The sequence below is a fragment of the Camelina sativa genome, chromosome 6, assembly GCF_000633955.1.
Source record: "Camelina sativa cultivar DH55 chromosome 6, Cs, whole genome shotgun sequence".
NCBI lineage: Eukaryota > Viridiplantae > Streptophyta > Magnoliopsida > Brassicales > Brassicaceae > Camelina > Camelina sativa.
Genome location: NC_025690.1, coordinates 17,565,874 through 17,578,278, shown reverse-complemented (window position 1 = coordinate 17,578,278; position 12,405 = coordinate 17,565,874). Strand labels below are relative to the sequence as shown.

The 12,405-nt window shown below is 38.6% G+C and overlaps 5 protein-coding genes across 5 annotated transcripts in view; 4 read left to right on the top strand and 1 right to left on the bottom strand.

Moving 5' to 3' along the window:
* LOC104699174 (nucleolar protein 10-like) overlaps positions 1-2,518 on the top strand; it is a gene marked incomplete at its 5' end in the record, with an annotated part of 5,130 nt that extends 2,612 nt beyond the window's left edge. Inside the window, 7 exons of the mRNA XM_010414508.2 lie at positions 465-573; positions 697-867; positions 979-1,137; positions 1,217-1,309; positions 1,402-1,587; positions 1,690-1,895; positions 1,988-2,518. Of these exons, the coding sequence (XP_010412810.2) occupies positions 465-573; positions 697-867; positions 979-1,137; positions 1,217-1,309; positions 1,402-1,587; positions 1,690-1,895; positions 1,988-2,411 (1,348 nt within the window). The remainder of the gene's footprint in view (positions 1-464; positions 574-696; positions 868-978; positions 1,138-1,216; positions 1,310-1,401; positions 1,588-1,689; positions 1,896-1,987) is intronic.
* LOC104791987 (transcription factor ORG3-like) lies at positions 3,099-4,339 on the top strand. The gene is made up of 2 exons (XM_010517999.1): positions 3,099-3,562; positions 3,724-4,339. Exons 1-2 carry the CDS (start codon positions 3,236-3,238, stop codon positions 4,174-4,176), a joined length of 780 nt encoding a protein of 259 aa, XP_010516301.1. The 5' UTR covers positions 3,099-3,235; the 3' UTR covers positions 4,177-4,339.
* Positions 5,670-6,653, top strand: LOC104699173 (transcription factor ORG2). Its single transcript, XM_010414507.1, has 2 exons — positions 5,670-5,978; positions 6,186-6,653. The coding sequence occupies exons 1-2, from the start codon at positions 5,670-5,672 to the stop codon at positions 6,651-6,653; spliced, it is 777 nt and encodes a 258-aa protein (XP_010412809.1).
* Positions 6,841-11,007, bottom strand: LOC104791986 (phosphatidylinositol 4-phosphate 5-kinase 4). Its single transcript, XM_010517998.1, has 8 exons — positions 8,695-11,007; positions 8,438-8,605; positions 8,188-8,353; positions 8,006-8,122; positions 7,725-7,918; positions 7,512-7,642; positions 7,349-7,421; positions 6,841-7,263 (listed from the first exon to the last, which is right to left on the bottom strand). The coding sequence occupies exons 1-8, from the start codon at positions 9,894-9,896 to the stop codon at positions 6,975-6,977; spliced, it is 2,340 nt and encodes a 779-aa protein (XP_010516300.1). The 5' UTR covers positions 9,897-11,007; the 3' UTR covers positions 6,841-6,974.
* The window catches only part of LOC104699172 (probable aquaporin SIP2-1), a 2,052-nt gene continuing 749 nt past the window's right edge, over positions 11,103-12,405 (top strand). Inside the window, exons 1-3 of the mRNA XM_010414506.2 lie at positions 11,103-11,662; positions 11,935-12,195; positions 12,297-12,394. Coding sequence (XP_010412808.2) covers positions 11,375-11,662; positions 11,935-12,195; positions 12,297-12,394 — 647 coding nt within the window. The 5' untranslated portion in view covers positions 11,103-11,374. The remainder of the gene's footprint in view (positions 11,663-11,934; positions 12,196-12,296; positions 12,395-12,405) is intronic.

Sequence of the window (12,405 nt, the reverse complement as noted above, 5' to 3'; positions counted from 1 at the left end):
GCTGCTAGAATTAACGCGGTTTCGCATGGTGGTGATGCTGCGGCGGTGAGTCTTCCTAATTGCTGTTCCATATAAACAGACTTTCTTAGCTTAGACGTGATTGAAGAAAATTGCATCGATCTTTATAATAATCTTGTGCTTTTCATTAACTATTAGGAGGTTACTGCTATAGAGTTTGATAACAGTGAAGGTCTTCAAGTAGCTGTCGGGAGTAGTGCGGGAAAGGTTTGATGCTTTATTTCATTGTTTTGTACAATGGTAAGTCAATTTGGGTGTATAGCTATGTATTGCTAATTGTGTTGTTCCATATCTGCAGGTATTCATATACGATTTGCGCACGTCAACTCCCATTAGAGTGAAGGATCACATGTAAGTGTTACTGAGTTTGTATTTATGTAAAATTTACGTATATGCTTTGAGTGTTTGTTTCCTCGGTGTTCATTGTTTTTCTGCAAAATTTGCAGGTACGAGAGTCCAATTTTGAGTATTAAGTGGCAACGGACTCTTAATACTCAACAACCTAAGTTGATAACCACTGACAAGCACATTGTTAGAATATGGGATCCAAACACGGTGAGCATCAGATAAGAAGTGTTTTACGCCAGCGTTGTTCTTGAAATAAAAATAAATGTGGCCAGACGAAGCTTTTGATTTACCATATTCTGTTTTTTTCCTTCTCGAATCTGTGTTTGTCAGGGAGAAGGTATGACCAGCATTGAACCGACTCATGGAGGAATAAACGACATTTGTGTGTTCCCTGGAAGCGGACTTATGCTTTTGGCTTTAGACTCTAGCCTAATCCCATCTTATTTCATACCTGAACTCGGTCCTGCCCCCAAATGGTGTTCTCCTCTTGAAAATCTTACGGTATTGTAACTAATTTGAAAAAAAAAATCTTCCTGTCCTTTCATGGTTTTACCATACCAGTGATGTCACCATTGCTACAAACACGTTTCATTTTTGAATATTTGTTCTCAGGAAGAGCTGGAGGAAAGTGGACAGACAACTATTTATGAGAATTACAAATTCGTGACAAAGGAAGATCTGGAGAAATTGCAGCTAACTCATTTGATTGGAACAGATCTTTTGAAAGCTCAAATGCATGGATATTTTATGAATCACCATTTGTACAAAAAGGTGAGTCCCTGACATTTTCATAACACTTACAGTCTCTGTATTGTTTCTTTCTTGTAACTGTTTTTCGTTCTTTTTACAGGCTTTAGCAGTGGCTCAACCTTTTGCATATGATGATTACTTAGAACGTAAAAAGCAAGAGAAGTTAGAAGCGGACCGTACGCAGAGAATCACAGTTAGTATTTCAAAACTTAGCATCTGTAAATTCACCATTGTTTGTTTATTGGCTACTTACATACAACTCTGTTTCACTTGTGCTTCCTTTAGAAGAAGAGAAGGTTACCAAAGGTCAACCGAGAACTCGCAGCAAGGCTTCTTGCGGAAGATGAAGAGGACGAAACGCAAACTGCCGAGGATGAGGAGGCTGCCAAAAAAGTGTCAAAGAAGAAGAAAACTATGCTTAGTAGCGAAATTCTTAAAGACGATCGGTTTCAGGGATTGTTCAATAATCCGGTATGAACATAATTCTTTTCAAAGTTTTTTGTTTGTTCTTGCTGTTGCAGTACTTCACACCGTATCTAACCCGAGTCTTGGGAATCTCCTTTTGGGTTTCAGGAATTCGAAATTGATCGGGAATCATATGAATATGGTGTCCTACACCCTGTTGCTTCTTCTAAGAAGCAACCTTCTTTGTTAGAAGAACACTTTGAAGCTGTATCAGATGATGACGAGAACAGTGATTCTGATGCATCACAGTCTTCAGATGATGAAGCCGACAATGGAGACGTAACTAGGCCAAGCAAGAAAGGCAAAACTCCAAAGTTAGTGCCTAGCTCGACTGCATTCTAGGATAGCAATTTCATACACACTATCTTGATTCTGTTCTTTTCTGATGTGGATGATTTTGTGTCAGGCTGTTTGAAGTGAAAGATGAGCGGCACGCAGAAGCGTTTTACAATCGCACTTCACTGGCTAAAGAAGACCGTCTTCCTATGGGTGAGCGTGTCAAGGCCATAGAGAACCGGCGTGGCAACTTTGGAGGCTCGAAAGATATCAAGTTCGGTCCTGGAGGATCCCGGGAGATTTCTTTCAAGGCAAGAAGCTCTTCGAAATACAAAGAAGATAGAGACGATGAGGAAGAAGATGGTCAAAGAAACAAGAGGAGAGGAGTTCAGTCTCTTGGACTGAAATCAGATAATATTAGAGGCGGTTTCAGAGGTAGAGGAGGTGGTGGTTTTAGAGGCAGAGGAGGTGGCGGTTCCCGGGGAAGAGGTGGGCGTGGTGGCGGTTTCCGGGGAAGAGGTGGCCGTGGTGGCCGTGGAAGAGGCCGGGGGTGATAAATGTAGCTTTCAGGGGACACTTTTAATACTAGTTTTGGAAAATGTGTCACCTACTTTCGAGAATCTTTGAAACTTGATTGATTCACATACAATTTTGGAATATTTTTGACTTGGTCTCAATATGCATTAGTCTTACTTGAGCCTATAAGGTAAATGATTAGATAGAGATGACCTGAAGTTGACCTGATAGTGCCTTTACATGATAGGTCACCGACCGTTGTTAATTGAGTTAAATCAACGAGGCTTACATTTATATAATATAGTTGTAATCAATGTAGATGCCTTTTTCTTTTTTTTTTTTGGAGGTCAGCAAATAAATAAAATGCTTATGTATATGCTTACAACATGAGAATTGCTTATGTATATGCTTACAACATCCTAAGTGTTTGGGACGACGAAGACGCCTGAAGCTGATTCCCACGCGCCTCCCACGATTTCTTACAGCTGAGTCATCTTACACTATGTAAACTCTAATCTTTATTACATTTGAGTGTCTTTTTAATACATATAATAATACATATAATTATGCTTCTTTAGTTCTTAATGGTGACTTGGACCTAGTTCACCCGTGGAACGTTGGCTTTGGCATGTGTCGACCTACGTCCTTATCAGATGCATATATATCTTTTTTAGTATAACTTTAAAAAATTGTGTTGTATAATTTCTACTCGAGAGATTGATTTATTTAATTGTATTATCCGCATTATATATACGATGGGCAATTAATATTCCACCTAAGTTCAGAACTATCCCAACCAAAACAGCTTCTCCAAGCTTCAAGAGAAAACAGAATCTATAACACTTGTCCTTATATAGCAAAAATGTGTGCATTAGTACCTCCATTGTTCCCAAACTTTGGGTGGCCATCAACGGGAGAGTACAACAGCTACTACCTGACGGGAGATAACCTCAACAATGGCGGATTTCTTGATTTTCCGGTACCGGAGGAGACTTATGGAGTGGTTACGGCGGTGGCTCATAATCAGAACAGCTTTGGGGGTTCTGTATCGTCGGAGGGAAATGAAATAGGCAACAATCCGGTCGTGATCAAGAAGCTTAATCACAATGCCAGTGAGCGTGACCGTCGGAAGAAGATCAACTCGTTGTTCTCATCTCTCCGTTCTTGTCTTCCGGCTTCCGATCAATCGGTAAGAAGCTACTCTGACTTGTCTTATGTGAATCAGTTCCATCTAAAAACCGATTTGAAATAATTAGTCTGACTCATTTATTAGACCCGTTACATTTATGCATCTATACAATTTAGGAGAAGAATACCTAGTTAACCCTTTTTTTCTTTACTTTCTTGCAGAAGAAGCTAAGCATTCCTGCAACGGTTACTCGAAGCTTAAACTACATACCAGAGCTGCAAGATCAAGTGAAGAAGCTAATCAAAAACAAGGAAGAGCTCTTGATGCAAGTATCAGGTCAAATAAACATTGAAGATTACGTTAAGCCGCAACCAAAGGCGGTCGCGAGTTATGTCTCGACCGTTTCTGCGACTAGGCTTGGAGACAACGAAGTGATGGTCCAAATCTCATCGTCCAAGATTTACAACTTTCCAATATCTAATGTGTTAAGCGGGTTAGAAGAAGATGGGTTTGTTCTTGTGGATATGTCATCTTCAAGGTCCCAAGGGGAAAGGCTTTTCTACACTTTGCATCTACAAATGGATAAGATCGAAAATTACGAGCTGAATTGTGAAGCGTTAAGTCAGAGGATGTTGTACTTGTATGAGGAATGTGGAAACTCATCATTAAGATGATAATATGTTCTTGTTTCGTTTTAGTTATGTCGTTCTTTTCTTTTCAAAACCTAACATTCTTGAAGTCAAAGCGTTGTAGTCGAGTTGTTTCGGTTTTTTTCGGTCGAAGTCAGTGATCGATTATGACATGCTTTGAGTAGACTGATTGATTTCTACTACGATTCATGTGACAGCTGTAAATTTTAATATTTGTCTACTCTATTCAAGAATACAAGAAACTAGTATAAATATATTTTTGGTTCCTAAACCTTTTGCCTTTTAATATTTGTTATTTATGTCCAGTTAAAGAGTTAGTGGTGTTTTGGTGATCAAAATGAGAAAAGACAAAATAGGGTATTTTATTACAACTACTAATATCATGAATTGTGGGCAACGTTATAGTAAAGAGTCTAATAGATTATATATACTAAATTTTGGGCTCTTATATAGAAGAATGTGCAAGTGAGAAAAGTTCGCACCTATTAACTAATAGATGGTCCTGACATCTAAAGAGTTAAGTAAGAATCATTAGAATACATGATATACACTGAGAGAAGTTCATAGTTATCCATTGATTTTGGTTTTGGTTTTGAAAGAAATATATCTTTGAATTTGGTTTACTTTGGTTTAGTACAAAAAAAAGTATTGGTTTATTTGGTTTGGTTAACAAATATATGAGATATCTCAAAATTAAGATATGAAATTTACAGGATGATAACTGTAGCTGTCGGAGATTATTAATACAGTTTAGAGATGTGGGTCACGAAACGAATCTTGGAAGCCTCACTGATTCACATCATACAATTTTGGAATATTGTTGATCCGTTCTTGAATGAATAACTAAATCACAAGAACTTATTTTAGTTTAAGACATACCTGGCATCAAGTTGACATTAGTATATATAATGACTTTATCGTCGTTGTGGGTTTAAATTTAATAACCAGGCTACGTCTAAGATAAAACATATTAAATTTGAAATGCTTATGTATATGCTTACAACATGAAAATGCTTATGTGTATGCTTACAACATAAGAAATGTATGGGACGGGGAAACAAAGACGCATAAACCATCTTCCACCTGATTACCACGTGCCTTCAACATTCTACTAGCCTGAGTCATCTTCCAATATGTAAAGAACAAGTTTGACTATAGTGTTAATACATGTAATATTCGTTTTTTGATTCTTATACAATATGTCCAACTTGTGACTGGACCTAGTTCATGCGTGGAACATAGGCTCTGGCACGTGACAACCTATGCCCTATTGAGACCTAAATATTTCTCTTTATAGTATGTTTACTCGAATTCAGCACATAATCATATAGTATTTTGATCATATAGCGAATAAATATACTTACTATTTAGTATTATGATCATTGTTTAACAACAGAGATTTGTTTCTTTAGTCCTTCATCGGCATATATATAATCAGAAGACAATATTATTTCGATCAAAACAGCTTCAAGACAAAAATAGAATCAATAACTTGTCCTTGATTATAAAGCAAAAAAATGTGTGCATTAGCCCCTTCTCCATTGTTCCCAAACTTCGGTTGGCCGTCGAAGTACGAAAGCTATTACGGTGCCGGAGATAACCTCGATAACGGTCCATTTCTTGATTTTCCGGTACCTCAGACTTATGGAGTAACTCATCATCAGAACAGCCTGGGAGTATCTGTTTCGTCAGAAGGAAATGAGATAGACAACAATCCGGTCGTGGTCAAGAAGCTAAATCACAATGCTAGTGAACGTGACCGTCGCAAGAAGATCAACTATTTGTTCTCATCTCTCCGTTCATGTCTTCCGGCCTCAGATCAATCGGTAAGTAGCTGCTCCAACATGTCATCAGACTCTGTCTTAACTAACATCCAATTATCAATCACTGGCTTGATACGTTCGATTAGGTCATGTCCATTACATTATTTTGAAGTGTAAAATCTAATAGTACCCTTGTCTATGCATCCATGCCATATATATAAAGAAGAAATCGAATGAACCTTTTTGTTTTTCTTGTTCTTTTTCTTGCAGAAGAAGCTAAGTATCCCTGAAACGGTTTCGAGGAGCTTGAAGTACATACCAGAGCTGCAACGACAAGTAAAGAAGCTTATACAAAAGAAGGAAGAACTTTTGGTACGAGTATCAGGTCAAAGAGACTTTGAGCAATACGATAAGCAGCAACCAAAGGCGGTCGCGAGTTATCTCTCAACGGTTTCCGCGGCTAGGCTTGGAGAAAATGAAGTGATGGTCCAAATCTCATCGTCCAAAACTCATAACTTTTCGATATCTAATGTTCTGAGTGGTTTAGAAGAAGATGGGTTTGTTCTTGTGGATATTTCATCTTCAAGATCTCAAGGAGAAAGGCTCTTCTACACTTTGCATCTTCAAGTAGAGAAGGTGGATGATTATCACAAGATCAATTGCGAAGAGTTAAGCGAAAGGATGTTGTACTTGTACGAGAAATATGAAAACTCGCTAGACTCTTCGCAATTGGTGTAAAACAACCAAAAACAATTCATGTGGTGTATTTTTTATCCATTTGTTCTCGTTTGTTTTTAGTTGTTTTTTTCTTATAAATCTAACACTCAATCTTGACCAAAGCATTCATGTAGTCGAGTTGTTTTTGGTTTCTTGATTGAAGTGTATATTCGTGAAACAATATAAATAGAAGAAAAATTATTCACTGCTACAGATGCCAACTGTTGTTACATAGTTTATTATAAAATCAGAACATTTAAATCATAAGAGAAGAGTAGAAGTGTAATAATATACCTAAGCCCTTCTTTCTTGAGCCACAAGAAAACGTGAGGAGACTTGTTTTTAATTATCCTCAGTGAAGACCTTGAAGATGAAATCACGGAAACGTCTCGAGTATAGTCTTGGATCGACGGCTGAGATTGAAGTAGGATCGTACTGGATGCTCTTGTAAGCGTGTTCGAGTTTCTTGCTGATGTCATAGTCTTGAAGAATGTCTATGATTCCAAAGATCATAACAACCTCGTAGTACTCTCCTGTTGGTTCACCAACTAGCTGGAACTCACAGTCGCTTCTCCTCATTGTCCTCTCTGCTCGAGCCGGCATGTTGCCTCCAAGTCTGATACTAGCCCACCTGCAACAACAAACCGATTTATTATTGGACTGGAAAGCAAGAGATTGCTTTCTAGGTATTGAGTTCAATTTGTTTTTGTGTTTACCTTGTAGGATCAGATAGAAGCTGATCCACGTCTGCTCTAGATAGACGAGGTGCTGTTTCGTCTTCAAATTCACCTGCAGTAGCGAAAGAAAACATATTTGCTTCACGGCTACTAAAGTATAGAAATGATATTTGCCTATTTGGTTTTTGTTAGAAGTGCGAACCAATGGGCGTGCGAGCACCAGAAGGAATCAGCTCTCCAGCGACTGATGCTTCTCTGAAATGAATCCCAACCAGAAGACTGTAATCCATTATTCTCTCCTGTTCTAAGAACTCACAGTCTTTGTCAACTTGCCTGAACAGAAACACAATCAGCATAATAAATAACAATGAAAAAGGTCAATGGAAAGAGATTGATTAATGAATGAATCACTAACCTGATGAATTCTTGGAACCAAGCTTTCTGTAGTCTAAAAATGAAATTCAGATCAAGATCTTTCAAGATTGTATTTGAATTGATTTCTGATTCAGGTTTATCGGTTGTACGGCCAAGAGAAGATCCTTTCAAATCAAAGCGTCTGTGGATGGAGTACTCAGAACAAAATAGATTTCCCATAATGACAAACCGCACCTGCAATGTTTTGGCAGAAAGGAGATGAATTCAATCAAACTCCAAGTACCAGTTTCTTTTCTATTTAGCATTGTTCTCAATTCTTACCTTCTTTTGGATTGGTCCAGTCAACTTCACACAGTGGAGACCGTAAAATCTAATGACCAAAGTGTTCTCAAATGCTCGAACATGGTTGTAATATGCTGCAAGCATCCTCAGAAGCACCTGCATTATATAATTTCATAGCAGCCACACAATTTTAATCTGGTAACTTTAAAAACAAAACTTACTTTAGTTTCAGATTTCTTCATTGTCTTTATCATGTAACGATCATCGTTTGTCAAGTAGAAAAAGCTTCCACTTTTACCAGGGGATGATAGCTCCCGAAGGGCATCATTCCCGCAGATCGATAACATGTAATCAGCTGGGTCTACCTTGAATAGCTTCCTCAAGCTCCTGAAGATAGATAAATTAGCATAACATAGTGTGAGACTTAAGTAGTGAAGAGAAATATGTAGAGCCTAGTTTAATTGTTCTCACCTAAAAACTAATGGGCAATAGTCTTTCCATTTGAATTCACTAGATTGATGAGGAGGTGTGTATTTGGTTCCTTCTGGTGGAAATCTTGTCCATACCTTCTCCTTTGGATCAAAAGCTGAATGCTTAAGATCAAGAGACACAACCGGAGCTTGTTTCCCAACAGCATGTCTGCGTCAGCAAATCCATTAAACATGAGCGATTATACATCAACAAATCTTCAAATTGTATAACTGAGGGCGGCAAACTGGTATATTTACCTGATTCCAAGCTGTAGATTAAGCATAAGCTCGTAATTCCGGTGGCCTTTAGATATTGTTTCGCCTTGCTTCCTCCCTGCCCTCGGCAATCTCATAGGTGCAGGGGTCGGTCTCAGGCTCTGTATGAAGCCTTCGGCCTCTAGTCTCATCATTTCAGCATCCAAGTCCCTCCTCGTGGTGGAATCAATATCAGCAGCGCCTTCTCCGCTTTCGGTTCCCCACATATTCATCTTCTCAAACGCTCTATCTACACCCACACTTACCCTCCCGTCAACAGACATCCTCCTCGGTTTCTCTACACGTTTGGAAGAGTTCCAAACAGATAGCTTTTTCTGTGAAGGCAACACAGGAACTCTTTCTCCACTGCAGATTTTGTACTCACTCAGATTATTAAACACGTCTTTAGGATCCCACTCAGGATTCCCTTCGTCTCCAGATGGATAATAAGTACCGTTCATTTCTTCCGGATCATTAGACCAGTGACCAACGTAGAAACTCCCATCAGCCCATTTGAAAGTCCCGTTTCCTCTAGGCAAACCATCATCCCAAAATCCGTCGTATCTATTCCCATCCGTCCAAATAAAAGTACCTTTGCCACAGATCATAGCGTTCTTCCATTCCCCAATGTAATAGCTCCCATCTCTCCACTGATACTTTCCGTGGGATTCTTGCAAACCCCTCCTCCATTCGCCATCATACACATCTCCGTTCGCAAAACGCTTGATTCCATGTCCATGTTTCAGGTTCATCACCCACTGACCTTTATAAGTATCTCCACTAGGACCTGTATAAAGGCCAACACCATCCATGTATCCGCTTTTGAATTCCCCTTCATATGAAGCACCAGAAGGCCACCCGAACTTCCCTCTTCCCATAGTCTTCCCGTTATACCAGTCACCAATGTACATACAACCATCTGTCCAAAGATACTTCCCATGCCCGTGAGGAAAACTATCATACCATTGCCCTGTATAATAGTCTCCATTAGGAAGTACTCTCTCTGCATGGTACAATTCACCTATGCTACTTCTGTTAGTGCTGCTATCATCATCAATATCGTCAGTCGTAGTAGTAGTATCATCATCTGTCTGTGGAGCTACAGTTACCGTCCCAAAGATGCTGTTTGCACGCTTCTTTGCTTGTTGGGTCTTTCTTACGGTCACCTCCCAAGCCTTCAGAACACAGCTTTGTTCCTTGCTCATTTTCTTAAACTAATATAACACTTTTTTTCTAAATACCTATATGTATATCCTAGAACATGCCCCTCAGAAACATATATTTTCTTGCCTAAACAACAATCCTATAGATGTACACATACACAAGAGAAAATCATGAACTCTGTGCGGAAGAAAAACAAACTGTAAACCTAAAACCATTCAATCAAAAGCAGCATGAAGAAATCTGCAATGAACTTTACTTTGTGACATCCTGTCTCCATGTCATTGAATCATACCGAAAAAAGAATGTTTATTTTGTCTTTTAAGATTGCAACATTTTCGGAGTGAATGCTGATCTGAACGATCATCAAAACCAAACAAAGAATCAGAGAGAGAGAGAAAAAAACCAATGGCCAAAAGAGTTGAACGGATCAAAAAATTTCTCCGACATTTCATCTTTTCTTGTCAATCCTTCTTAACTAATTATGTCGTTCAAAGAAGCTAGAAACCGTTGATCATCTCCTCAAACCACTGAAAGCCTTCAAATTTAGAGAAACAAGCAAGACCCAATTTTTTCTATTCTTAGCATTTTCCGAGCTTTCCGCTCATAAACAGACATAGTTTCTTCAAAATAAACTTAACAATAAAAAGAAAAAATGTAATCATTTATCAATTTAACCAAGACTCACTAAGAGCTATAATCAAAAAAGAAAAAATGTAATCATTTATCAATTTATCGAACAGTGTAAGCTCATTGCTTCACCTCTAACAAAAACCCATTTATTCACAAAAGGAATAGGATCCATCCCCAATGCTGAAGCTTCAAACTCCCTAAACGATAGAAGAGAGACAAAAGTTACAACCCACAGCTCGAAAGGATCAAAAGGTCATATCTTTTCCTGGCGAGGAGGAAGACGCGACGATTAGTAGTGTTACTGTATAGGAACAGCTATAAGGGGGACTCGACACTCGCCGAAGACGACAAATCACCGGAATCCGAAGATGAAGAGTAGAAACTTCCGTCGCAGCGGATGAACTCAAATTGGAAACGATGACAGAGCCTTTTTTGTAAATCAGTTCTGAAACTAATCTCTCTCATCACGAACAAAGCCAAACTTAACTAATTGTAATGTTATTTTACTGTAAAAGTTAAATACTTTATTCAGTAGTAAACGTATCACTTACTCTCTCTATTGGTTTAAATAAGCCAAAGCTGTGTCATTTGGAGAATCTTTAATCTCATCACACGACAAAGCCAAAACCTTTAATGTCGGAAGCTGACTCATCCACATTACGCAACACCAAAACAATGTCTCTAGCGTCAATTTTATGCTAAATTCATCAGCCGCTTTATCATAATAATAAATCTCGATACCTTTTTTTTTTTTTTTCCTCCTCTTCAACGGTCCTCAATATTCCCAAAATCCCAACTCAGATCATAAAAAAGCTTACTTTTTTTTTTGTTCGTTTCCTTATCCTTCTGAGAATCTGGTTCTCATCGTTGAAATCGAAAAAAAAAAAAAATGGGTCGAATTGGTTTAGTGGTGTCTGATCTGGTATTGTCGTTCATGTGGATATGGGCAGGAGTTCTAGTCAACATATTAGTCCATGGAGTTCTCGGGTTTAGCCGGAGCGATGCGACCGGTGAGATCGTTCGATATCTCTTCTCCATCATCTCCATGTTTGTTTTTGCCTTCCTTCAAAAAGTCAGCAAAGGCGGACTTTATAATCCTTTGACCGCTTTGGCTTCTGGTGTCTCCGGTGGCCTCGGACATTTTATCTTCACTGTCTTCGTTCGAATCCCCGTCGAGGTTTTGTTTCGTTGACTTCTTTTTTTCTTTACCTGAATTAAAAATTGACTCTTTTCGTTAGGGACAAGTCTCAGTGATGAATCCTCAATTCCTCATTATACTTCTGACATTAGATTAGGGTTTGTGTGTTGCTGTAAAATGTCAAATTACACCAAATTTTTTAGGATTTTGGTGATGGATCTATCTGGGTTGTTCCCAATCATATAAAGACTTGTTGTGTGATCAAAGATCATATTTTTATGTGAAGCTCTGGTTTGTGTTTTTGTTTTCAGGTAATGGGATCAATCCTTGCGGTTAAGCATGTGATTCACGTTTTCCCTGAGATTGGGAAAGGACCTAAACTAAACGTAGCAATTCATCACGGTGCTTTAACAGAAGGGATACTAACATTTTTCATTGTAATGCTCTCAATGGGACTCACAAGAAAAATCCCTGGGAGTTTCTTTATGAAGACTTGGATTGGTAGTCTTGCTAAGTTAACTCTACATATTCTTGGCTCTGATCTTACCGGCGGATGCATGAACCCTGCAGCTGTATGTATTCAAAAACAAAAAGATAGTCTTGTGATTGTGATTTCACTAGAAACTGATCTTTTGTTTGATTGTTTTTTTGCTTTCTGTGTGAATCTTGGCAGGTTATGGGATGGGCTTATGCACGCGGTGAGCATATAACAAAAGAGCATTTACTTGTGTATTGGCTTGGACCTGTGAAGGCTACATTGCTCGCAGTTTGGTTCTTCAACG